General features: G+C 50.4%; 1 protein-coding gene across 2 annotated transcripts; it reads left to right on the top strand.

Moving 5' to 3' along the window:
- On the top strand, window positions 1–27,192 carry Mpp3 (membrane palmitoylated protein 3). Of its 2 annotated transcripts, none has more exons than XM_021176921.1 (19): window positions 1–89; window positions 1,096–1,220; window positions 1,460–1,578; window positions 1,806–1,883; window positions 3,156–3,236; window positions 3,480–3,617; window positions 6,404–6,485; window positions 8,528–8,613; window positions 10,509–10,583; window positions 13,726–13,922; window positions 15,497–15,561; window positions 17,060–17,080; window positions 17,597–17,638; window positions 18,615–18,779; window positions 18,872–18,952; window positions 21,630–21,723; window positions 21,971–22,079; window positions 24,735–24,857; window positions 26,112–27,192. In XM_021176921.1, exons 2-19 carry the CDS (start codon window positions 1,196–1,198, stop codon window positions 26,286–26,288), a joined length of 1,758 nt encoding a protein of 585 aa, XP_021032580.1. In that variant the 5' UTR covers window positions 1–89; window positions 1,096–1,195; the 3' UTR covers window positions 26,289–27,192. The 2 variants fall into 2 exon arrangements, with proteins under 2 accessions (XP_021032580.1, XP_029339987.1); XM_029484127.1 differs by lacking the exon at window positions 1–89 and adding an exon at window positions 471–730 and having other exon boundaries at window positions 26,112–27,191.

The raw sequence follows: 27,192 nt of genomic DNA, 5'->3' as shown, positions 1-27,192 counted from the left end.
GGGGCCGGCGGAGGCGGAGCCAGCAGCGGCGGAGGCTGGTGGCTCCCGCGCGGCTCCGGGTCACCGATCCCAGATCCTGGCGCGACGAGGTAAGAAGCAGCGCGTGGCACACAAGGGACCTGGTGCGCGGCGGGGAGGGGGGGCTGAGCGGGGACCCGCCCCTCGGGTGCACCACTGCCTTGCGGCCCACCCTCCCCGGCGGGGCTCTGTTCCCAGCCCGCGGTCCCCTTCACTGCTCGGCGTCCGCGCGCATCCCGTGCGCCCCGCTCCTTCCCGCCGCTCTGCATCCCAGCTCCCCCCACCTCGGGGGTTTGCCCCCCCCCCCAGCTCCTCTGGGAAACCGGCTGGAGCCGGTAGTGTATGTTTGTGTGGGGAAGTCGGGGGCAGTCGGGGGCCGCAGCTGGAAGCCGCCGAGGGGTGAGCCCAGCGTGGGGGCGGGGGCCGGGTACCATTCTTCTGCCTTCGGTGTGACTGGTGCTCCACGCAGCGGGCTGGCTCCATGTCTGTCGAATGAATGAATCATGAGTCCTTGTCCCTCTCTGAAGGAGGACTTTTTTGAGGTCCACGTGCTACAGAGCACCTGGGGAGGGGAGTTCTTGATATAGGGTACCTGCTTCCGGTAGAACAGAAACTCCGCTCTCACTTCTTCTCGGTCTTCAGACTGGAGGCTCTCTTTAGGTTGGGGGCTGGAGGTGGGGTCTGCGTGGGAGCTCTTGCAGGCCTTAACCAGGTACTTGTTGAAGGGATATTGAGACTTGAGCAAGCACTCTTGGAAGGTACCAGCAGTAGAGAGGACAGAGCTTGTGGTCGAGAGCATACCGCACAAGCAGGGGGACTTTAGGCCAAGGTCAGTCTGGAAGAAGTGATCTGAGTACCTATTCTGGTTCAAAAGTTATTTAGGGATGCCAAGCCTCTGTTTCGTCATCAGTAAAATGGGTGCATTGGTGTTCATCCTTTAAGGTTTTCTGCATAGTCAGAAAAGAGCAGCATCTTTAGTGTATTGGGGGCGCCCAAAAAGTCTTGCTCCCTGCCCAACCTCCTCCCCAAAAAGTGACTGTTTCTCCCCCCCCCATCTTATTTCTTCTGTCCTCACAGAGGTCATAAGCAGATCCTGTTGATGTGTGTTCATTACTGAGAGATTCCTCTCCCACCCACACAAACTGTAGGGACAGCTGGGGACCTGCTGAGCACAGGCATGCCAGTACTGTCTGAAGACTCGGGTGAGTGTCCTTAACCTGGGCTGTAGCTGCGGGGTCTCCCGGGATTGGAGAAAACCAAACCATAAGCAGGACCAGTGCTGTAGCGGTTGCCTCTGACCCATCCGTTGCCGGCCCACCCGGCAGACCTGAGCCTGCAGGGTGAATGGTGTCAAGGCAGGATGGGAATGCTGTCTGCGAGACTTTTCAAGGACAGGAAGTCCCACTGTTACTAGACCTTGTTTCTCTGGCTTCTTCCTCAGGTTTGCATGAGACCCTGGCACTGCTTACCTCTCAGCTCAGGCCTGACTCCAACCACAGGGAGGAGATGGGCTTCCTGAGGGATGTCTTCAGTGAGAAGAGCCTCAGTTATTTAATGAAGGTGAACCCCCGCTGGCTCAGCATCCCCCCAACCCCCATCCCTAAGGGAGGCTCTTTCTGTGCCATCTCAGCCACTCCCCTGCCCCTGGAAGGTTTCTAACTCATTAGTCAGGGCTTTCCAAATATGCTGCTATGGAGAGGACCCAGCCTGTGGCCCTAGGTGTCACCACAACCCCGGGTGCTGTGTATGGTATTTAGGGTAAAAGCAGAAATCAAATGTCTTTGCAGATTCACGAGAAACTCCGCTATTATGAGAGGCAGAGTCCAACCCCAGTCCTCCACAGCGCCATGGCCCTTGCTGAGGATGTAAGTCCCAGATTTTAATGTTTTGACCTAAGGTGGCGCACAACCCGAAGCCCAGAAAAGGCTCTAACTCACCTTGTAACCACTGCCGGGCTGGGGACATCAGAGGTTGGGAGGCTGAGGATGAAGAGAGAGGTTGCTTCCCCCTTCTTCTCCCTTTAGTGTGTGTGTGTGTGTGTGTGTGTGTTTGTTGGCTGGATTCAAACCTGAAGCCTTGTACATGCTAGGTAGGTGTTGCATGGCTGAGCTGTAGTTCAGTCCTCTTTCATTCTAGTCTTTCCTGAACCATTTGGCATCAAGGAGGACCTTGTTAGCCTTAGCCTGGGCCAGGAGACATAGTGATTCCTGCTGACTGTGTGTTCTGGAGAAACCCTGTTCCCTCAGCTGTAAAATGAGAGCCTTGGATCCGATCAGCAGCTCCCCACCTGTTCCAAGAAATGGTGACATTTGTAGGTCAGATAGTGCCTTGTGTCTGGGCTTTGAGAGGCTGGCACGAAGTCCCGAATTCAAGGGACTCATGGCATGTCCCTGCTGACGGGCTCTGGTTTCTTGACTCCTCACAGACTGAGTCCTTGCGGGTTTTGGTTTAGCTGTCCTGGTTGCTGATTTAGATGGACTCCTATATAGATCACCTGATATCTGACTGGTTAGCTGGGTTCTTTCCCTGAGAGCCTCGGGCCAGAGGATGGCCCTGTGGTGGGTGGTATAGTCTGTGGCAGCCCCTGTACCTTGCTCCTTCCTCTACAGTGTGACATTTGGAGAGGGTTACATCACCCAAGTTCGACACTGCCAATTTTGCCTCTAGCTGTGTGACCTTAAAGAAGTCCACTCAACCTCTCAGCCCCAATTTTTTCATCCGTGGAATAGCCTAGAGTCAGAGGCACAGACTGTACAGCCAGACAAGGCTGGGTTTAAATTCTTGCTGTTCCTCTGTGAGCTTTGTGATCCTGGGTAAGATTTATAATCTCTCTGGGCCTCATCCTTAAATAGCAAAATTAAAGTGTTCACAGCATCGGCTTGTTGAGAAGACCCATATAAAGCCTCGTGTACAGTAGGTATACCCTCTGCACATCTGTGAGTGCATTCTGGTCCCTGGTTTGATTTCCCCAGAGCCTCCGCCAGTCTTGGAGTGGCCAGTGTAACATGTTTCTGGGTGCTATGGCCATTCCTGAGAGGATCCTTGTGTCCGAGGCCCAGGGAAGAGGGCTTTCCTCCCAGGGATTCCAGTAGGCACCCGCAAGGGGCACCTTAGCCGCCTGTCTCCTTCTCTTACAGGTGATGGAGGAGCTGCAGGCTGCCTCTGTGCACAGTGATGAGCGGGAGCTGCTGCAGCTGCTGTCCACCCCCCACCTCAGGGTAGTCACGCCACAGTCCTTGCCCACCCACGCAGCTGTGTCTCCTGGGACGGGGGTGGAGAGAGAGCTGGAGCCGGAGTCCTGAGGCGGATGCTTCTGTGTGAAGGATCCTGAGGGATGCCCCTGGGTGGGGAGGTGGCGTTTCTCAGGCAGGAGCTAGGAGCCCCTCTCTCCCCCTGCCCAGCCGAGGACCTCTAACTTTGGCGGGCATAGAGCTAGCCCTTTCCTCCGGCTTTCCTGACAGGCTGTGCTCATGGTCCATGACACGGTTGCCCAGAAGAACTTCGATCCTGTTCTGCCCCCTCTGCCTGATAACATCGATGAGGATTTTGAAGAGGAATCGGTGAAGATTGTTCGCTTGGTGAAGAATAAGGAGCCCCTGGTATGTGCCTTTTTCTCTCTACCCACATTCTTCGGCACCTCACCCCCCAACCCAGAAGACCCGGAAGGCTCCCTCCCCCGAGTTCCCAGTGAACGACAGCCACTTTGCCAGAACACCCTTTTCCTGAGTGGAAACAGTGTCTCTCAGTTATGGCTAAGCCATAACTGCAGCAAACAACCTGTGTGGCCGTTTAGGGTGACCTTGATCAAAGTTAACAGACTCTGTCCAAGGGCTAAATGTAGCCTACAGCTAAATTTTGTTGTTGTTGTTGTATGTGTGTGTGTATGTATATATATATATATGTATACATATATATGTGTGTGTATGTATATATATGTATATGTGTGTGTATATATACATGTATATATATATGTATACATATATATATATATATATATATATATTTTAATTATATGAGTACACTGTGGCTGTCTTCAAACACACCAAAAGAGGAATAGGATCTCATTACAGATGGTTGTGAGCCATCATGTGGTTGCTCGGAATTGAACTCAGGACCATCTGCAAGAGCAGTCAGTGCTCTTAACCACTGAGCCATCTCTCCAGCCCCCTGTTGTTGTTATTATTGTTGTTGTTGTTTTTTATTATACGTAAGTACACTATACTATCTGTACAGTAGCTATCTTCAGACACCCCAGAAGAGGGCATCAGATCTTACTACGGATGGTTGTGAGCCACCGTGTGGTTGCTGGGATTTGAACTCAAGACCTTCAGTAGAGCAGTCAGTGCTCTTAACTGCTGAGCCATCTCTCCAGTCCCCTGTTGTTGTTATTGTTGTTGTTGTTTTTTTTTCCGAGACAGGGTTTCTCTTTATAGCCCTGGCTGTCCTGGAACTCACTCTGTAGACCAGGCTGGCCTCGAACTCAGAAATCCGCCTGCCTCTGCCTCTGCCTCTGCCTCCTGAGTGCTGGGATTAAAGGCCTGCACCACCACGCCGGGCACCTGTTGTTTTTAAAAGCAAGGTTGTGCTTATTCCTTTGTCATGAAGAGCTGAGTGATTGCCCCACCAGGAAGCTTATAATGTCTACTCCGTCCTTTACAGACAAAGTTTGCCGCTCTAGTTCTGCGTACTGAGGCAGTGCAGGCACAGCCGCTCTCCTAGAGGCTAACAGATGAGGGCTGGTTTCACCTTGCTTTCAACGGCAATGGACTGGGCAGAGAGGGAGTTTATCAGATGGAAAGAAGTGGAGGCTGTCCAGAGAATTCAGTACTTGCCTCAGAGAACCTCAGAGCTGGCATTCTCTGGCTCCTGTTTCCCCCAGCTGCCCTGTGGTGGGTGAGCCATGTCTCCCAACAGATGAAGATGTCTCTGTTGCCTCTGCTTCCTCACCTGTGCCATGGAGTTGGCGTACAGCCTGAGATCCCCCCACCCCCACCCCCACCCCTGCCCCGTGCACTCACGGTGTTACGGGTTACGTTGGTCCAGAAAGGAGTATGTGATATACAATGATGTAGGGACTTTGGAGGCCAGGGGGCAAGTGGCCTCGGGTGGGCAGTGGGCAGCCTCTGTAGTTAGCAGAATGTATTTTCTGTGTTGACAACAACATGACCTCTGTAATGACAAACGCGAAATGTTTGCACGAATCATCAGTAACAAATGACAAACGTTCATTGGACACTCACTGTTTCCATGGGACATGCATTTCCCTTATAACAACCGTGCAACAACCTTTCAAGTTAAATGATCTCCCTCATCCTAGAGGAGCCAGGCTCAGAGAGCACAAGGGGACTCTAGCTGAGGCCACAGGATTTCTAGTCAGTGGCTGAGTTGGGTATCAGTCTTGGGGTGTCTCTACTTGGCTCTCCTCCCCCTCATCGCTGTGCTGATGTGGGACTGGAACGTACCTGGTACAGGAAATTGGGAGCTCATTAGTGCTTTTTTTATTTAAATCTGTGAAACCATCTCTTTGTGTTTCATGGGCCAAATCCTGGTCCTGATGCTCTGGAGGGGGCATAATTGGTTCCTGTTGGCAGTAACAGAAGGCCCAGGAACACTGGGACTGGCTCGAGGCAGGTTGAGAATTTGCTAGTACATACTGTCCTCATTATTAAATGTCTCTGCAAGTGACGAGGGCTGCGATGAGACAGGAAACACAGGGTTTAGCATCATCAAAAGCTCCCCCCGCAACCTCCGTTTCCATGAGGAGACCTTTGAAGATGCTTAGCTTCTCCGATACCCAGTTCTTCATGTATCATTTATTTATATAAAAATTTTAATTGCATTTATTTTGTTTGCGTGTGTGTTGCCACAGCACAAGCATGGCGACCAGAGGACAACTTGTGGGAATTGATTCTCTTCAGCAGTGTGGGTCCTGGGGATTTGAACTCAGACTTGGTGGGAGATGCATATATCCGTTGAGCCACCTCACTAGCTGTATTTAATTATTATTCTTTTTGAGATGGAGTCTCAAATAGCTCAGGCTAGCTTCAAACTCATTATGTAGCGGAGGGTGACCTTGAACTCTTAATTCTCCATTCTCTACTTCCTAAATGCTTGGGTTGCAGGCATGTGTGCCACCCCACCCAACGCAAGAGGCCTGATCCCTTGTGCAGAATGGATGATTGCATCGTATTTTGTAAACTCTAAAGTGTAGAGCTTTGCTTATCCCCCACCACCGCCCCTGCCATCCCCAGTCTTATGGTGTTCTTATCCTTGGGAAGGTCTCCATGGATTCACCTTCCGCTGTATCAGAGGGAGGAATGAAGAAGACTTTAAGTTGAATAGAGGCTGCCTTGCTAGAGCCTGCCTGCTCTTGTCTCTCATTCAGGGTGCCACCATCCGACGGGATGAGCATTCGGGGGCTGTTGTGGTGGCCAGGATCATGCGAGGGGGTGCGGCAGACCGGAGCGGTGAGTGGAGCCCGTGGAATGATGGGTGGCAGCCTGGCTGAGACATGGCTCTCTGTCCCCACCTCTAGGGTAACCTTTATGGGATTTGCTTTGCTTTGGGGATTTGTAGATGGGATTCTCAAGGTCCCAAGGTCAATTGGAATCTAATTGAAGCCTAATAGGCTTGGAGTTCTCGTGGGTGATCGGAAAAGAGCTCAGACACTTGGCAGAAGATTGTAACCCTTAAGCTCAGAGAGGGGCTTAGTTGGAGATCCAGGCTGGGCTGGGATAATCCTTGTCACCTGCAGTCACCTCATCACCTTGGGAAACTGCTGTGGACAGGAGTCTGGGTGGAGAACAAGTTGGTCATCATCAGTGCGTGGGAGGTCTGGTGGGCAGGCCTCTCAGTGGAGGGGGATTTCCCCTCAAGGTCTGGGGACCAAGACCTTACTTCCCAAACACTAATGAGCGTGTCGGTAACGTCTGATAGACTGATTCAGAGTTCTGCACTGCTAATGGTGCTGCTGCTGCTGGCCCAGTGCCTGCTCAGAGCAACAAAGAAAGGCCAAATTATGTCAGGACACTTGTCATTAAAGCAGAGGCTAAGTAGTGCTGCCTGTGGTGGCGCTTCCGCCTCGAGTCTCAGCTGCCTGGGAGAAGCAATTGCTCGGGAAGGATGATTTCTGGCATACAAGGGATTAAGACCAGCCTGGGCAACATTGCAAAGGCCTGTTAAAGGAGATAAAGCAGCTCGGGTGCACAGCTAAGATGGTAGGAGGCTTGTTGAGTTCCATCTGCAGCACTGCATAAAGCCACGCATGATGGTGCACACCTCAATCCCAGCACACAGTAGGTGGAGGTCGGAGGATTAGAAGTTCAGGTCATCCTCTGCTACAGAGTGGGTTTGAGATCAGCTAGGCCACCTGAGTTGATAGCTAGCTAGCTAGATGCTTTAGATAGGTAGGTAGGTAGATAGATAGATAGATAGATAGATAGATAGATAGATAGATAGATAGATAGATAGATAGATGCTTTAGATAGGTAGGTAGATAGATAGGTAGATAGATAGATAGATAGATAGATAGATAGATAGATAGATAGATAGATAGACAGATGCTTTAGATAGATAGATAGATGATAGATAGATAGATAGATAGATAGATAGATAGATAGATGATAGATAGGTAGATAGATAGATAGNGATAGATGATAGATAGATAGATAGATAGATAGATAGATAGATAGATGATAGATAGGTAGATAGATAGATAGATAGATAGATAGATAGATAGATAGATGCTTTAGATAGGTAGGTAGGTAGATAGATAGATAGATACATACATACATACATACATACATACATGGGTAGATAGATGCATTCATACATGTACATACACACACACACACGTACTGATGCCTTTAAGGTTCTTTACTAAGACTTAAGAAGGGCATTCTTGGAGTGTGTCTCCAGATCAGGAGAGTCAAGAGATAGGGCGGGAAGATAGCTCAGTTGGTAAAGTGCTTGCCGCCCAAGCATGAAGCCCTGAGTTTGATCCCAGAACCCATGTAAAAACCTGAGTGTGCTCACACAGGCTTGTAATCCCAGTGCTAGGGAAGTGTTAGATCAGTGATCCCAGATCCCAGTAAAAGCCCCCATCTCAAAGAACAAGGTGGGTGGTGCCTGAGGTGTGCACACAAGTATACACACACGTGTACCCATATATCTGTATACCTGCATACACACACATGCACACACACACACACACACACACCAAGCAGAGATGTGGCAGAAGAAATGCAGCTTTCTATGCAGAGGCCCCTATGTGTGCTTGCAGGCTCTGTTACTCCTTGGGGTGTGTCTGCTTCAGGCACCTGGTAGGCGCCTGGCTCTCAGGTATACCCTGTACACGGGGACCTCCCAGACAATGGTTTGAATCCAATGCTGAATGTCAGCCTTTCCCATCTTTAGACCTGTGTCTGCCCTGCAATGACTTCTCAGAGGCACAACTCCAGGGTCAGGGCCGTTCTAGTGCTGAGCTGACCTGCATCTCCATGTCGCCTAGGTCTGGTCCACGTTGGCGATGAGCTCCGAGAGGTGAATGGGATCGCCGTCCTACACAAGCGTCCAGACGAGATCAGCCAAATTCTGGTCTGTATAGCATACCTGCAGGGAGGGAGGTCTTCAGAGACCCAGAGCAGGGGCTTCCCAGAGCCAGGGCAGACCTGTTTATATGAGACCCCTCCCCAGTTTATATGAGGATGGGGGCAGGCAAAATGGTTTCCAGTTTACCTTCCTCTCTCTCTCTCTCTCTCTCTGATCTCCTCTTTAGCATGCCCTTCCTCTTCCTTTACCTCAGCTCTTTTGCCTGGGAACCCTTCCAAGCCTTGGGTTTATCCTAGCCCAGCTGACTTTCAGTCTCCATCTAGGCAGTTTAGGGGAAGAAAGGGCTTTTCAACTTGTGCCTGGTTGTCGCTAGCATGGAAGAAGGGTAAAGTACTTTATAACAGTGAAAAGATTGGGGGGATAAAAACAAAAACATGTGATAGTCTGTTCTGGGGCAGATGAGACAACTTGTCGATCATGGCACGTGCCTCTGCACCTATGACAGGCTCATCCTTGGAGTCTCTCCCACTGATTTTGCTAACCTCTGATGGTTGTGGGGGTGGTGCAAACAGGATGGGCTCTAATGAGTCAGGCTGTCCTTCAGCGCCCTCATGGCGGGGGAGGGGGATACAGGTGCAGCTGACCCTTTGTGAGCACCCTGGGCTCTTGGTGGTGGACATCAAACCCCTCGTATTTAGAGTGAACGGCTTTGTCCTTAGGAGGGTAATCCTGGTCTTCCTCCTGGGCTCTGATACTGAGTTGCAGAGCTCTGAAGGGAAGAGAACTTCCTAGAAAGGTGGGAGTGGCCCAAGATTGGAGCCCTCTGGAGGAGTGGGACCAAGATGGAAGTACTAATCAGGCAGGACTAGGATAAGTAGGCTGAAGTGGGTTATTAAAATAGAGGGGCAGGAGAGATGGCTCAGTGGTTAAGAGTGTTGGCTCTTCTCCTAGAGGACCCAGGTTCAATTCCCAGCACCCACATGACAGCTGACAACTGTCTAACTTCAGTCCCAGGGGATCTGGTGCCCTCTTCTGACCTGCACAGGCAACAGACATAGAGATGGTGTATAGATAGACACGCAGGCAAAACTCTCATAGACATAAAAAATACATTAAAAAAATTTAAGGGAGCTAGAAAGGTGGCTCAGCAGTAAAGAAGAGCAGCACTGACTGCTCTTCCAGAGGACCTGAGTTCAAATCCCAGCAACTACATGGTTGCTCACAACCATCTGTAATGGGGTCAAATGCCCTCTTCTGGTGTGTCTGAAGACAGCTACAGTGTACTTGTATACATTAAATAAATACATCTTTTAAAAAATTTAAAGAGCCCAAAAAACATCAAGAAGGAGGGTCTTAGGACCCCTGAGGTCTGGAGCTATGGGGAGCTGGAGTTCAAGGTATGCCTGTCTTGAGTTCTGCCTAAAATCATCATCCTCTCTGTCCCAGGAAAAGGCAGTGTATTTATTTTCTTACTTGCTCCAGCCCTGTCAATATTAACTATCATAGGCTGATACTTGATATGTATATGATCTCTCTCTCTCTCTCTCTCTCTCTCTCTCTCTCTCTCTCTCCCTCCCTCTCTCCCCCCCACAGAGATATGATTTATTTTTATTTTATGTGCTTTGGTGTTTTGCCTATATGTATGTCTGCAAAGGTGTTGGGTCCCTGGAACTGTACTTACAGAGCTGCTATGTGGATGCTGGGAATTGAACTAAGGTCCTTTGGAAGAGCAGTCGGTGCTCTAAACGGCTGAGCCATCTCTCCAGCTGCAATAGTCAATTTCTTCCTAGCAAATTCCACCAGGGTGGAGGAGTGGAAGCTGCCAGTCTGCCTTTCATTCTGAACACCCATCTATTATTAGGCCTGGAAGAAAGGAAGCAAGACTGAAACTCGCAGACCTGGGCTGGAAAGCCATGGGCCTCTGTTCCCTCTCCCTTTAGGCCCAATCCCAGGGATCCATTACCCTGAAGATCATCCCTGCCACCCAGGAGGAAGACCGCTTCAAAGACAGCAAGGTATGGGGAGGTGGTCTCCCTGGAGCTTTCTCTGCTGGGGCAGGGTGGGTGTTCTGAACCTTGCCAGCCTTTGGGCAAAGTCATCGGAACGGCTTGTCACCTGTCTCCAGCCAAGGACTTTAATAGTCCTAAGTGACTCATTGTACCCTGCTGTTTGGAAACAGGATTCTACATGACGTGCTAACAAAATACAAGCTTACTGTAGTTGAAGTAGAAAATCTGGGCATGGAGAAGAGAAGGTGCCTGGTGACCTGGATTCCGGACTAGTGTAGTAGCTGCCATTAGCTTGGCTGTTTGCTGGGCCGACCTTTGTAGTGACCTCTGTGCTGGGCTCTCTGCCATAGGGTTCTGACTGGAAAGGGAGGCTGTCAGACAAGTGGTTCACTGCTGTGTGGCCTGTGATCTGAAAGGGTCTATAGAGCCAGGGCCATCTCAAAGGCATTTTGGATTGGGTGCTGAGGGTTGGAGGGAAGGTAAGGTTGGAGGTTCAGAGAGGCCAGGCCAAGGCGTCTGTTGGACAGGGGTTTGGAGGCCTGTGGTGGGAAGCACGTTTGGGGACATCTGAGACAGTAGGGCTCGAGGGTCAGGTGGGAGGGGTGTAGCTGGGGACGTGTATTCAGCTGTGAAGTGCTCGGCACTGTCCTTGGCTAGTGTGGGTGTCCCTGGCTGGCAGGAGGGAGGGTTTGAAGACAGATGATTTATTTGGTGGGAAGTGACCCCAGGCTGCGTGGGTAGGGAGGGGAGAGGGAGGGCAGGCAGTCTTACAGAGAGCATGCTACCCAGAAGTCACCACCCACCGAGGATGCCTAGTGCTTAATCCTGAACAGGCTTTCGGGATCAGAACGCGCATGTTGTTCTTCCCAGCCAAGAGCTGGGGAGATGTGTGCTTCAACTCCTACCAGGCCTGGGGAACTGTGTTCTTTTGTAGTTCCTGGCTGCTAGATTAGAGCCCAGCAGACTCAGCAGCCACAGGAAATAGGTCCTTAGGCAAAGGGCTGCAGGTGCTTAGCCATTGAAGTCAGCCAGCCAGCATTAAAGTGGTACACCCCTGGGGATGGGAGGACACCCCAAGGCCCCAGAGACAGCTGCATGGTGGTGAGAAGGCCTGTTTATTGGCTGTTTGGGGTCATGCATCACACTACGCATGTAGAGGTCGGGAGGGAAATCGCAAGGGTCAGTTTGCTCCTTTTACAATGTGGGTTTCAGAGATTGAACTCAGATTATCAGGTGTGGCAGCAAGAGCCCTTGCCTGCTGAGCCATCTGTCCTGCCTTGGGGAGCAGTTAGGGGCGTTCCTATTTGTGCCTCAGGGAAAGGATTGATCCAACCATGAATGTTTTCAGAAAGCTCTTGGTGTAGCCCCTGGAGGAAAGGGGAGTGGGTGGAAGCTGGGGGACAGGGAGGCACAGAGCGAGGCTGTTGTGGAAGCCCAGGTAGGAGATTATTAAGTCACAGAGGGGGAGCTGGAGAGATGGTTCAGCACTGACTGCTCTTCCAGAGGACCCTGGTTCAATTCCTAGCACCTACATGGCAGCTCACGCCCTCACATAGACATACATGCAGGCAAAGATACCTGTGGGTATGAAATAAAAGAACTAATTTTTTAAAAGAATCAGAGAATAGCGAGGATGGTGTCCATTTGATTTCATACTGAATTTGGACTTCAAGTCCAAAGGCTGAAGACTTCAAGTCTTAGGCATAAGGCAGAAAGGGAAACAGAAGGAGTTTTGTACTTTTCACTGGGGTGGAAGGGAGTGGGCCAACCCCAGCCTTGCCACCCTGTGCTGAATGCTTGAAAGAAGGCCTAGGACAGCTTCTGGCCCAGTGCAGACCTCAGGGCTTTATTGGTGAAGGACTCACTGGCCTCTTGTTTTGCAGCCAGTGAAGGAACAACCTCTCCACGACTGTTTCTTCCTAGCACCCTTGGATTAAATCCCAGGGCATCAGTGATATTGGCCCACAGGATCCTGTAGGCTTGATACAGGAAGAGAGTGTGGTACCCTGTCCCCTAGCCCAGTCCTCTTGACCCACTGCTCCATCTGGGAAGCCACCCAGTGCACTATAGTGTCTGTATCTGGGTGAGGGTACCTGTCCCTACCACAGAGGCCCGGGAAGTTCTTACTGCAGTCTAGCTTAATCTTTTGTTTGGGGCACACAAGAGACTCTCACACAGGTTATGTGTGAAGGTGGCTGACCCTGGATCTCTCTTTTATTTACCACCGAAATAATGGGCCTATGTGGTCTAGAACTAGAATCCGTGAAACCAATTGGTAGCACCTGGAGGCAAGAGAACCAGGGAACGGGAAACAGCTCCGTGTCCTGCCCTACCTTCCCTAGGGAGGAGACATAGCCAAGAACAAGGTGGACCAGGTGGAGCTGTCAAAACTGTAGGTGTCGGTTACCAACACAGGATGGATAGACAAGGTGGCCACAGTGGTTTGGTTGCCGTCTGAGCTCCTTCCTCCGAGGACCTCTGGAGTCCTTACTTGCTTAGATGCTGCCCTGAGTTCACCATGCAGTAAAGACGATAGCAGTTACAAATTGTGCCCGCCTTTGCCTTTTGCCTCCGGGATTATTTGTTAACTTAGTGTATGTAGTTAAGCAGGGCGGATCAGTTCCACAGGGAGATGCTTTGGTTGCACAGAGAAAGTCAGATGTGGGGATTGTCTGTACATTTTTTTTTCACGTTCATTTTAATTAATTGTGTGTGTGTGTGTGTGTGTGCATGTATGCATGCTCACATGCACTTGTGTGCACGCCACAGTGTACACATAGGGGCCAAGGGCTAGTTATAGGCCCTCCAGCGAAGGAAACTGGGGGCTCGAACTCAGGTAGTCAGCTTGAGACCGATGTGCCTTTGCCCCTGTTTGTTTGGTTTTGGTGTTGGGGCTGGGGCTGGAACCAGGGTCCCATACATGGTTAATGAGCACACTGTACCCCCGAGTAATGTCCCAGCTGCTCACTGCCCCATTACCCTGGATTTCCTGACTCAAATATCCCCCCCGAGGAGGAAGACCACTAAACAAACAAATGCCTTCTACTCTTGGGACCACATGTGTTTTCTCTCTGTGAATGGCCACTGACATTGTGTGGTCTATGCCCTTGTATAGAAGGGTCCCCTCACTGAAGCCCTTGCCGTCCAGGTATTCATGCGTGCCCTCTTCCACTATGACCCTCGGGAGGACCGTGCCATCCCCTGCCAGGAGGCTGGCCTGCCCTTCCAGCGGAGGCAGGTCCTGGAGGTGGTGAGCCAAGATGACCCCACCTGGTGGCAGGCCAAGAGAGTGGGCGACACCAACCTTCGAGCTGGCCTCATCCCATCTAAGCAATTCCAGGAGAGGTAGGCTTGGGGTACTACTGCAGAGGGGTGGCCGGCAGTCCTGGGTCTCTGCCACCTCTGTCTTGGGGGAGCCCACTGAGGTCAACAGCAGTTGTTCCTGTGTCTGTGTGTGGTTTCTGGCCCTATCGCCAGTGAGATGGACAGTTGACAAATAAAGGTGTGGTCATTTACCTTAGTTTTCACTGTTGGGGACTCTGAATCTAGAACCTGACTAGGCTAGCTCCCAGCTCCCAGCCCTCTGTTTCACTTTTTATTTTTGAGACAGGGTCTCACTAAGTTGCATAGGTTGGCCTTGAACTCATTCTGTAGTCCAAGCTAGCTTTGATTTGCAATCTTTCTGATTCAGCCTCCTTCCAGGGCTCCCATCAGGCCCCAGCTGCACGTTTGAATTAAGTTAATGTATACAGTTGTCCCTTAGTATACTCTAGGATTGCTTCTAGAACCTTCTAGATACCAAAATCAGTAGGTGCTGAAGGGCTTTGCGTAGCATGGTATTGCATTTGCATATATCTCCTCCATCCTCACATCCTCTTGTGGCCATGACTCTTCTCTGGATGATTTAGGATGCTCTAATGTGGCAGTTTGGTTGCCAGTGGTCCCCATAGGCTCATATATTTGAGTACTCGGTCTGCAGTTAGTGGAACTGTCTGGAAAGGATTAGAAGGTGTGGGCTTTTTGAAGGAGGTGTGTCACCAGGGGGTGGGCCGTGTGGTTTCAAAAGCCAACACCCTTCTAAATTAGTTTTCTCTGCCTTGTGCTTGTGGATTGAGATATGAGCCCCCAGCACTACTCCATCACCCTGCTTGCCACCATGATGGGCATAGACTTTAACCCTCTGGATTTGTGAGCCCCAAATTAAACTTTCTTCTATAAGTGGCCTTGGCCATAGCATCTTACCACAGTGATAAAAAAGTGACTAAGACACCCACTCAGTGTAAGTGCTGTGTGACAGATTGGCACACTCTGTTGTGTAGGAGTAAGGAGAAGAGAGTCAGTACACACTGGGTATAGGCACAGGTTGTTTGTTTGTTTGTTTGTTTGTTTTTCCCAAATATTTTCAAGCTGTAGCTGGCCAGGTCTGCAGATGTGGATGGAACTCATGGTCATAGGACCAATGCTACCTTATAAATAACAGAGCTTGTTAAGCATTCAGGAGATGGAGACTAGGAAGGCAGTATTGTCCAAAGTCTTGCCTGTGTCCAAAGAGCACAATGTATGTACCCCTGTGCTTTCTGTCTGTGTATGTGTGTGTGTTGCACACACACACAAAACTTTTTTAACTTGAGACTTTGACATTAGCGTTTCCCAAATTTACATAGTCCTCATTTATAATCTTAGTGGTTATGAAATATTTCATTAGGCATGTTCACTTGATCAAAAGCTGCCAGTACTTATAATTGTTTGTGCTCGTGTTATGTCTTTAAAAATTATTTTGTGTGTGTGTGTGTATGTGTGCACGCACACACGCATGCACATAGCCATAGGATTCAGGCTTTGATTTCCCCAAGTTTCCAGAAGGCTCCCTTCAGACAGTTCTCTGACCCAGTGGATGATGTCTGTTTGTGTCCCTGCAGGCGGCTGAGCTACCGGAGAACCACTGGCACCTTACCAAGCCCCCAGAACTTCAAAAAGCCCCCCTGTGAGTAACTGACAGGTGGGGAGGGGGAGGGGAGGGAAAAGAAGCTCACTGTTGAGTTGTTGGCGGGAGGGGCATCAGAGGCCCGGACTGAGCCTATAGACCTCCAGAAGAAGAAGATGAGAAGAGGCATGGGGGTGGGGGCATGGGAGGGGAGCTGTCCTAGAGAGGAACACTGGGATTTGTAGAGGGCGTGGTGGCACTGCACCAACCTGGTCTGCAAACCTCCTTGGGTGTCTGTGTTTAGAAGATGCTCCGCTTTGGTTAGCTTCCCAAGGAACTTGAATATTAAAATTGGCCGATGTGGAATGGGAATCAGGGGTGTCTTTGCATGGCCTTATGCATCCTAAGATAGCTATGATGCACCCCAACATAAAATTGGAAAACTCCTTAATCCATTATGATTTGTTTTGTTTTGGTTTTTGGTAACTCACTGTGTGGTTCTCAAGTATGAGCTTTGTAGATAATAGTTTGTCTTAATGTCATTCCAATGCATGTACCTCCCCCCAAACCTTGGGCCACAGACTGGACAGCCCTCTAGGGTCCAGGACAGTTCTGTCCAGTGTGGCTCAGAGAAGCCAAAAGGTTGGGTCTTTGTACCTCTCTGACATCTTTGGGAGGTTTCAACTGAGGGGACACTCATTGGACTTGAATTTGAAATCACACAACTCGCTTTCTAGGGCGTCCCGTGTAGTGTTTGAAGCATATTAAGGAGTTCTTTGCCGAGACAGAGTTAGCTGGGTGGCCAGCGGTTATCTGATATTCTTCTCTGTACAGTGCCTGGCCTTGAAAACAGGCTTGCCTGCTGCACTGCCTTCTCTTTGAATTTTTAAAAATTACTGGGTGGTAGTAGCAGGACCAGCCTCAGGGCCTCATACACACAAGGTGCTCTATGCTGAGACATAACCTCTGTCTTGCCTTGGGTCGACATAGCGCTGTGACGTGGGTAGGCTGGCATCCTCATTCCCCACGTGGGAACACGGAGGCTCGAGGGTGATCTTCCATGTTGGGTTTTAGAGGTCTTGTGAGCAGGTCTCAGATTAGTCGAGGGTCTCTCCCAGCACCGACCCTCTGTTACTGCTGGCTCATACCCGAGGGAGGGGCCTGCTCAGGCACCTGCATTTCCCAGGAAGGTCTTAAACTAGGAAAGGAGGAACCGTGTGGGACTGTTCTCTCCACTCCTTTGGCCATTGCCAACGGTTGTGTTTCCAGGCCCGCTGTTCACCGAGGAGGCTGCTAAGTAAATCAGCCAGGAGGCCACTTCTACTGACCATGCGCTAGCTCTCTCTGGCTGCTAATGAGCCGCACACAGGAAGACTAATTAGAGCAGGGCTGGGGGCTTAATAATGCACCACCGCTCAGATCATAGGCTTGTTGGAGCTGGGGAACGGGACATATGGAGATCTCCTCAGGCTGCTGAGGCTGTAGCCGCCTCTCAGCCGCAGGGTTTCCTGGTTCCCTGCACTAACGCTGTCCCATCTGTCTTTTATGCAAACTGCAGATGATCAGCCTTGTGACAAAGGTAGGCTTGGTGTTTGTCCCCCCGTGCACATGAATGATGCCCCTTTTCGGTGGAGCATCTGGGGCTGAGGGAGCTGGTTTTCCTCCTCACACCTGGCCCAGATGTGTGAGGTAGGAGTGGGCTTCAGAGCCGTAGGGCCCCTCCCCGTGTGTCTGGCTTTAAGGGAAGACGCTGGAACCCCAGGGCTAGGTAAGAGTCAGGAAACAGGAAGGCAGGGCTCAGGGTTGAGGCCTTCCATCTTATTCCCATGTCCAATCTAGAACCCAGAAAGACTAGGAGGGGGCGTCCTGGTCCAGCATCCCCACCCAGGGCTGGCAAAGCTGATGGGACCTAGGCTTGGAGAATGGAACAAACACAAGTACTGATCCCGTGACAGTCAAGAGATTGAATTCTCTAGAGCTTCCCCGGATGGTCATCCCAGAGGGCTCGCCTGGCTACCTAGGGGTCTGGGGCCCTTTGGGCTTGAGATGTACCCAGTGTGACTCACCCACCCACCCCTTTCTCTTTGGTTTCCAGAGACCTGTGACTGTGATGGGTACTTTAAAGGACATTATGTGGGTGAGTAGCAGGCTCTCTCTGGCATCCCTCCTAGCCCATGCACGGGCTCAGGCTCCAGAACCTGAGATCTAAGCCCCAGGAATCCATCAGGGCTGCCGAACTTTAGGGGAGGGGGTTCCTCTCCTTGCAAACAGTCAGCCAGCAGAAGGCTGCGTCCAACTCAGGCCCAGGCCCCACCCAGCTGCAGAGCTGGAGAGAGGCACAAAGCGCTGTGTTGACATTAATTTTATCTTCACCATCTTAATCGGAGTTTATTCAGTGTGAACCCCCACCCCCCAAACCCAGTGGTGGGGTTTCTGTTTCCCCCTTAAACATCACAGAAGACAGGCACATGTTTCACAGGGTTTATTACGATGTGATTTCAAGCTCACAGAATCAGAGAACTCCTAGATGGCCCTAAGAGACTTGGGGACATCGATGCTTCCTCATTTCCTTTTCTCCCTCCTGTCACATGGGCGTTAATGTACACATCCTGTCCCTTTATGCCTCGACGCCTCAGTCTGTACTTCCTAAGGACAAGGACATCCTGTGGCACGACTTCAGGATAGCAATCAAATCCTGGACATTTCCTTTGCATACAAGTCTATTGTCTTATATGTAGTTACTAAAACGTCGCCAGTTCTCTCAGTAACGTCCTTCAGGGGCATTTTCTCTGGTCTGGGATCCAGCCTGGAACAATCCACTTGTACGTTGAGCTCCCATTTTACAGATAAGCAAATTGAGGCTCAGGGAGATGAAGAGACTTAACCCAAGGTCAGTCACAGACCAAGGAAAACAGTGACCTTGAACCCCAGTCTTTGGATGTGGGGGCTGCTCTTTCTTTACATCAGCATCCTTCCCGAGTTGGCCATCCAGGGTAGGAGGCTGGGCAGCCAAGTTCCCAGCTAACTGGAGAAGGTCTTTATTGGGGGACCCCAGGACCAAAGCAACCTTATCCTTTCGCCACCTCCCAACTCCCCACCCCACCCCTCTACAGCTGGTCTTCGGAGAAGCTTCCGGCTGGGCTGCAGGGAGAGGCTGTGTGGCTCGCAGGAAGCAAAGGTCCCGACAGGAGCTGAGTCTCAGGTGCTGCTGACCTACGAGGAAGTGGCCAGGTACCAACACCAGCCTGGGGAGCGGCGCCGCCTGGTGGTTCTCATTGGTAGGTGACATCCTGAGTTTCTAGGTTGTCTAGGTTGTCTGGTTTCCTCAGGAGTTCCGAGAGGGACTGAGTCAACCTGCCCTCTGTTCCAGGGTCCCTGGGAGCCCACCTCCACGAGCTGAAGCAAAGGGTGGTGGCTGAGGACCCCCAGCAGTTTGCTGTTGCAGTTCCACGTAAGAGGGCTTGAGAGGGTGTGTGTGTGTGTGTGTGTGTGTGTGTGTGTGCTTGTCCATGCCTGTGCCCATGCCCCCATGAGTGTTTCCCAGAGACTGGATTCTTCATGCTCATCATGACCTTTTTGGTACTTTGGGTGTGAGAGTCCACCAGGCGTTATCTGCTATATGCGTATGGTGGGGGCCTGGGGATGATGGGAAGAGATCATTCTTACTGGCCCTCTGAGACCCTCTGAGATGGCTAGATCAATGCCTGCCTACTGTCTGGCTGGGGAGGGAGATGAGTCCAGAGCACACTGAGGCTGGATAGGAGCAGCACACAGATCCACAGCAGCCACAGAGCTAGTGACGGAAGGTATGGTCAGGTACTGCTGACATGGGAGGCATGGCTGTAGCGGGATGCTAAGTTGTCCAGGTGGCTCGGCACACTCCTTGGGGTTCTAATCCCCAAGGCGGTGGGATGCCAAGGACCAGTAGGTGTGAGTCCTGGTTTGGAGGAGAGAATAAGAGCCAGGTACTACGCTCTTATATGTTGAAACTTGGCTGCCCCTACTAGTCCCCCAGAGAAGAGGTACTGTCACCATCCCATACTGAGGAGGAAGACCCCAAGGCTCAGAGAAGGTAAGTAACTAGCCTAGCATCACACAGTGGGAAGAGGATGGAGCCCGGGCAGGTGACCCCAGGTCATTCTTTAGCGGAGGGCAACATGGCCACTTACCCTGTTCACCCCACCCACACTCCAACCCTGTCCTGTCTCTCACTGTGTGCCTTTCTTTATTCTCTGGCCCTTAGTGATACAGTGTGTATGTCTGGTGGCCACAGAGCAGGAACGCTGTTGTGGGGCAGGAATGATGTTTTCTAGAAAGTTCTGGGGAAGAACAGCTACAAAGCCTTTCTTATATCACATTGCTCTTCCTGGATCTTCATGGGCCAACAGCCTAGCCCATTGCCATCAGAATCATCTTCTAGAGCCTAGTCTGAAGAGACTTGTGGGAGGTAGAGGGACTGTGGAGGCCACTTGGAAGCAGCTCTGAGGACTTCTGGAGGTCCCAGCCTTTGGGTGTCAGGTAGATGAAGCAGGAAGTCAGGAATTGCTCACCCCACTTTTTTCAATGAGTGAGAGGCCTATACTCAGAATTCAAGCCTGCCTGTTTTCAGGGACCCACAGCAAGGAGAAGTCAGGGAGGGCTTCCCAGAGGCAGTGACTTTTATGTTGAGGTGTAAATAGAAGTCTTCCAGGTGGAGAAGAAAAGAAACATTTGCTATACAGGAGCAACACGTGCCAAGGGTCGAAGGTGTGACCCACAGTAGCTGTGCTAAGGACTGGGTACCTTAGTGTGGACAGTGAACCAGGAGATAAAGCTGCAGTAGAGGTTGGACAGATCAGGAGGCTCTTGTGGGCTCATGAGGATGTTTAACACCAAATCAACAGGGAAATAAAAGTCTGAAGCCACTGATATTGGAAAGGGCTCTTAGCTACTCTTTGGGGGATTGGCCCTGTGCCACATGGAAACAGGGTATCTTAGGGGCGGCCTCACAGCGACGCAATTCTTCCAAGTTCCTGTGCTTTTCGGGAAAAGCTACATGTTGCTCTCATTCTGTGAAAACCTGATTGGCCCAGACATGTGTCAGGGTTCCATTGTGGATATCAGTAAGGATGCTGCATTTTAGATGCATGTCTGAGAGCTGGTGCTGCCGGAACCCATCTGTTCAGTATGGTTTCTCTTCTCAATATGAGAATTAACTGCACAGAAAACGGACAGCCCAAGCCTGGGAGGTGGCTCAGCTGGGAGAGCGATCGTCCAGAAAGCAGGAGCGCCTGAGTCTGGTTCTCAGAGCTCACATTAAAACAGTGAGCAAGTCAGATGACCTTCGCTCTAGTGCTGGGGAGGCGGAGACAGGCTGGTACCCCCGGCACTCAAAGGCCAGCAGAATCGGTGAATTCCAGGCCAAGTGAGAGACCCTGGAAGGCACCTGGGGAATGACGGTTAAAATTGACCTCTGTCCTCCACATATGCAACTATGTAAGCATGGACATGCTTCTGCATTTGCATGCATGCATGTGCGCATGCGCACACACAAACACACACAGGTACAGCTTATAGCAGGGTCTAATGTAGTTGTGCCCTTTTGCTCTCAGATGAGAAGAATCCAAGCTAAAAGCGGGCACTAGAGACCTTTCCGTGATTATTTCAAAGCCCCAGCATCAAGAAGGCAGCCCAGTGGAGCAGCAAGACACCCGTGCTTGACACAGGACCATGAGATTGTCCCTGGCTCTGAATGGCTGCGGTTTTGGGTGCAAACCATGTCTGGGCCTTGGGTTCCCCAGATTCTTTGAGGTCTAGGGCTGAGCTCAGTTTGTAGAGGGCTTGCCTAGTGTGCTCAAAGCCCTGGCTTCAGTCCCCCACAGTGCATCGACAGAACATGATGGGGCACATCTATAACCCCAGCACTTGAGAGGTAGAGGCAGGAGAAGCAGAAGTTCAAGGTTGTCTTCAACTACTTAGTGAGTTTAAGGCCAGACTGGACTATTTGAGATCTTGTCTTCAAAAGGGGTGGAGGGGGCTTCTTTTACTGGGGACACGCGATGAGATTGAAGTTCTGATTTGTGCACAGATGTGACAAGGGCACAGGCTTGCTGCTCTTCCTAACCCAACAATCCCTCTTTCTTTAAAAGACACCACCAGGCCCCGGAAGAGCCACGAGAGAGAGGGAGTGGAGTACCATTTTGTCTCCAAGCAAGCGTTTGAGGCCGACGTACATCACAACAAGTGGGTTGGTTGCTTCATGAGCCAGCAGGCCCTCTGATAACCGAGTGTGTCTGTCACTGTCCAATATTATATCAATATTTGTATCAGTATTGTTCCAATCCTTGACCCCATGGGTCACGGGTGAGCTGGGAAGGATAGGGGGAGGAGGAAGTGAGAGAGAGGTCATATTGGGATGTCCCCTTTTCTGACCTTTGTGAAGATGGGGCTTCCCAGAAACTGAACTTGTTCCTCTTTGATGGTGTTTTAGGTTCCTGGAGCATGGCGAATATAAAGAGAATCTCTATGGCACCAGCCTGGAGGCCATTCAGGCTGTTATGGCTAAAAACAAAGTGTGTTTGGTGGATGTAGAACCAGAAGTGAGTTCCTGGGTCATCTGGGCATGCGAGTCTATGGAACCTGGGGGCTGGGGGTGGGGTACCCATTCTGTAGAACATGAGGTTGGTCTAAGGATGTTCTAGCTCAGAGCACTGATGTTACTAAGCATGCTTGACCCTCTCCGTGAGAACTGGATGAAATCTTTATTGCCGCAAACATGCCCTGCTAATCTCATGCATAGGATTAATTTGAGAGAGACCAAGGGACTCTTTGAGATCCAGGACAGTAACCCCTATATGAGACAGATCATACAATAGACTGGTAATCCAAGCATGGTGGCATATATAGTCCCAGAACTTGGGAGGCCGAGGCAAGCCGATTGTGGGTTTGAGGTCAGTCTAGGTTACAAAGTAGGTACATGTCTAAAAACGGGTGGGGGTAGGTTATGGAGGTGGCGTCGTGGTTCAGAGTGCTTGCTGACTTTCCAGAGGACCTGAGTTCGGTTCCTAGAACCCATGTCAAGTGGCTCACAACCACCTGCCACTCCAGTTCCAGGGGATTTGACGCCCTCTGCTGGACGCTGTAGACACTGCACTCAAATATGCACCTATCCACATGCAAGCACACACATTGGTGTAATTTTTAAAAAGTCTCTGGCGGCGGCGCTATTTGGCCAATTGTAACAGGACAGAAAATTATTAGTGTGTGTACCCAGGTAAGGCTGCTGCTGGTGCTCTCTGTTCTCGTCGGTCTCCTGCCTCTACAACTGGAACAAGTATATGGGGAGTGGGGATGGTGGCGGGAGGGGAAGAAAGGCTACAGACCAGCATCTTGAGATTGCTTTGCAGGGAAGAGTCGGGGAGCAGCTTGACCTGGGCAGAGCTTGAAAGCTAGTCCCAGCTCCCCACGGCTGGCATTCTGCCGGCTCCTCAGGGGTCTGGTCACCTTCTTAACCTTGTCTTTCAGAAAAATTCCCATGCTTTGAACTCAACACCAGGATATATATTTTTTTCCCCCTGCTACAGGAGCAGAGCTTTGATACTAGGGCATAAACTGTGAGCTTTCTTTGACCCGAATCGGCTTGAAACATTATTTCCAAAAGCACATTTTGCCTAGAAGTGAACACCTTGCTAATTTGGACTCCCTGAGGGTTGGTAGTTGAAAGTCACAGTCTAGGGGCTGGGGAGCTGGCCTAGCAGCTAAGACACACTGCTTTTGCAGAAGGCCAGAGCTCAGTTCCCTGCTTCCACACCGAGTCGCTCCCAGTGCCTTTAATTCCAATTCCAGAGGATCCATCACCCTGCTTTGGCCTCTTCAGGTGCCTATAATTATGTGCAAGTTCAAGTGTGTATAGTCATATGCACGCGCGCGCGCACACACACACATACACACACACACACACAGTAAAATAAATAGATTTTTTTCTAAAGCACTTGCTGCGTTTACAGAGAACCTAGGTTCACTTGCCAGCGCTACCTGGTGGCTCACAAGCCATCTGTAACTCCAGCTTGAGGGGATCCAACACCATCTCGGGCCTCCAAGGACACAAGGCTTGCACAGGCAAAACATTCATCCACATAAAAATAAAATCTTTTAAAGCAATCAAAATCCAAATTTCAAAGTTAAAAAAAAAACAAACCTTGTTTTATTGTTTTTATATGTATGTGTGTTTTGCCTGCCTATGTGTTTGAGAACTACTTGTATACAGCGCCTGTGGAGGCCTGAAGAGGGCATTGGAGCCCCTGGAACTGAACTTCGAGGCAAGTGTGAGGCAGCATGTGGGTGCTGGGAAATTGAAACTGGGTTCTCTGGAAGAGCAACCAATGCTCTTAAATGCTGAGTTCTCTCTCCAGCACCTCCAAGAGTTAGTTAGTTAGTTAGTTAGTTAGTTAGTTAGTTAGTTTATCTATTTTTGAGACAGGGTTTCTTTGTGTAGCCCTGGCTGCCTTGGAACTTGCTTTGTAGACCAAATTGGCCTTGAACTCAGAGATCTGGCTGTCTCCCAAGGGCTAAGATTAAAGGCATGCGCCACCACACTCATCCCCTTCAAAGATTTTCTTTTTAAAAGGTGATTTTATTGATTTTTGTGTGTGTATGCAAATATTGCATAGAAATTCGATAGCAGTGTTTACAAGTAGAGAACTTTACACTGCACAGACACTCTGTCAGCAGTGTGATTTGCATGTGGGAAAGAGGAAAGCCTACGTGTTTCCAGTCACCCCGTGGGTCATTGCTTCACTTACTTTGCAAACCTTCGCTTCTTTGACTCTCAGAAGGCGGCCTGTGGACCAGACCAGTCACACACAGTGTAGGCAGATTGATGGAGGATGACTGAAACACATGCATGCTGAGCTCAGGTGCCCTTGGCTCTGCTGTAGGCAGATAGATGCAAAGCCCAGATAGATACAAGCAGGAGGTTAATTGAACTCGAGAGTCCCAGCTAGGAGAGACTCTGAGGTGGGGCTCTGGACTATCCCTTTCTCTCAAGTAGCCGCCTCCTCAGAGGAGTTCAGTGTCCAACTCAAGGGTGAAAGAATTCAGTTAGATTTGCCCAGTGGAAGTCTGTCATCTGGGGACTGATGCTACCAGGACTGAAGTCATTGAGGGCAGGAGCCCAGTAGTACTGAACTTTTAGAATATGTGTGTTGTGATAAACAGGTTGCAAAATGCACATCATTTTCTGGAACATCTTTTAGGCACTAAGACACCTGAGGACCCCTGAGTTTAAGCCCTATGTTATATTTGTGAAGCCTGCAATTCAGGAGAGAAGGAAGACGCCGCCGGTGTCCCCAGACTCTGAGGACATAGCATCTTCACTTGTAAGTTCAAAGTTGATTGTTTCTCCTTTGAAGGAGCTGCACTTAGCTGACTCTGGGTGCTTCCAGGAAGAGGGACAGGGGCCAGAGCTTCTATGTGAGGCCATCTTTCCCTTCCTTCTACAAGACTTAGAAAAGAGGGTCACACGGCCATCTTTTCCAGGGAATGGGACCATGCCTTCTGATCCAAGAAGGGTGACTTTGCTTGACTCAGCCCCCACTACAACCTCATGTTACTGTCCTTCCTAAAAGGGAACTGAAGGCTGTCAGAGGCTCCCTATGTGAGTGGGACAGGATATGCCCGGCTGTTGAATTTCTGGGTCAAACCCAAGTGTTGTGTGTGTGTGCGTGTATGTGCAGACTGTATATGCAGGATATCTGTTTGTGTGTACACATATGTGAGGGTGGTAGTTAGAGGTTAGCTTTGGGTGTCTTCTACCAGGAGCGTGCATGCGTGGGTACATGCATGGGTATGTGTGTGCTTGCGTGCATGCATAGGCCGGGAATTGATGTCACGTGTTTTCCTCTATCAATTCTCCACCTTATTTTTGAGGCGGGGTCTCTCACTAAAGCTCAGGCTTGCCATTTTGGCTAGACTGCTGGCCAGCCAGCCCCTGGGGTTCACTATTTCTGCCCTACACTACTCTGCCCCCATATTGGAGCTGTAACATGCACACCCACCTAGCTTAAATATGGCTGCTGGGGATCCAACCTTGGGTCCACATCCTTGCACAGCAGGCAGACACTTTACCCTAATGAACCATCTTCTCAGCCCCTCTTTGTGATGTTAGCAGCCGATCCCAAGGCCTTACCACTAACCAATGCATCTCCATCTTCCCTGCCCCACCTTTTTTTTTTTTTTTTAATTCTTCATAGCCCAGGCTATGCTGCAACTCATGTTCCTCCTGCCTTAGCCTCCCAAGGGCTGGGATCACTGGAACGCACCACCACATCCAGCTTCATATCTCTTTGGAAATACTTCAGGCAGGCCAGGAATATAATGCTGACGTAGACACGCAGTTATAACCAGACATCCTGAGTCCATGGCTCTTGGCTCATAAATCTTTGGTGGCCATTTTGAGTTAGTGAGTGTGCATACTGCCATTGGTTTCTTTCCGTGTGGTATGCTGCTACCACACTCTACTCTCGTGTTCACCGTTAAGGTAATCCATGGGACACAGGCATCCGCCATTAAATAATGGCGGGTTCTGACAGGGGAGCATCCCCCAGACCACATGGTGTCTCTCTCCTTTGCAGGATGAACAGCAGCAAGAGATGGCCGCCTCTGCTGCCTTCATAGATCAGCACTATGGGCACCTGATAGACACTGTGCTCGTGAGGCAGGACCTGCAAGGGGCCTGCAGCCAGCTCAGAGCTGTCATAGAGACACTGAGCAAGGACACTTCCTGGGTACCCATCAGCTGGGTGAGGTAACTTCACCCCATAGCATCGGGTCTGAAGGGACCTTGAAGACCCTCGAGTCCAGCCTCCGTCATGTACCATCAAGGAATCTCAAGTGCAGAGAGGAACAGGACTTCCCACGAACCATCGCCACCGAGCATCAGTGAAAAGCCTTGCTCAGTGTTGGATTTCTGTCTGCTGTTTGCAACTGCAGCCCTTCACAAGCGGAGCTGAAAGGGGCAGTCCACAGAATAGCGTGTTGTTCATTAAAGTCTCGCAGGCAAGTTGGCCTTGATTCTTTGTACCAAAGCTACGTAGCCACTGTCTTTTGGGGGTGGTGGTGGTGAATTTGTATAGTGATTTACCGTGATGTTTCAGCTTTATAAATATGACACTTCACTGGTCCAGCTTTTTTTGGAAATTGTTTCACCCAAGAGGGTCTTCCATGCAACTGAAGACCTTCTTCTGGCTTGCAGCACTGAAATGTTTGGGTTGTTTTTGGTTTTTTGGTTTTGTTTTTTTGGGGGGTGGTGGTTAGTGCTTGCCTGGTGGTAGAGAAATTAGTTCCCTGCCTTTTCACTTGGTGTTGCGTACATGTTTTTTTCCTGCAAGACAGAGGCATACGTACTGGTCCACATGGCTCACTAGTCCAGTCTATAATGCAGCAGTGCCTTCGGGGACTCTTGAGGGATGTCAGGCTGCCTGTCCCCTTTCTGAAGACCCCCCATGCTCCTGATGCTCCTGAAAGTGAGTCCTTGATGTGAATGGATCTGTCCTTTGCGTGCAGCTGTCTCTTTACTGCCTCGGTTCCAAACTGTCTCTATTTTCAGACTGGGGCCCCTGGTGTGCTGGATTGTGGGAGTCAAATGACTGCCATCTGTCAAAGCTCCGTCTAAGCCACAATAAATCAGTCCTGTCAAAAGTGTATAGACTCAAA

The sequence above is a fragment of the Mus caroli genome, chromosome 11, assembly GCF_900094665.2.
Source record: "Mus caroli chromosome 11, CAROLI_EIJ_v1.1, whole genome shotgun sequence".
Taxonomy (NCBI): domain Eukaryota; kingdom Metazoa; phylum Chordata; class Mammalia; order Rodentia; family Muridae; genus Mus; species Mus caroli.
Note: the sequence above shows the minus strand (reverse complement) of the source record. Positions and strands in the feature narration are given on the sequence as shown.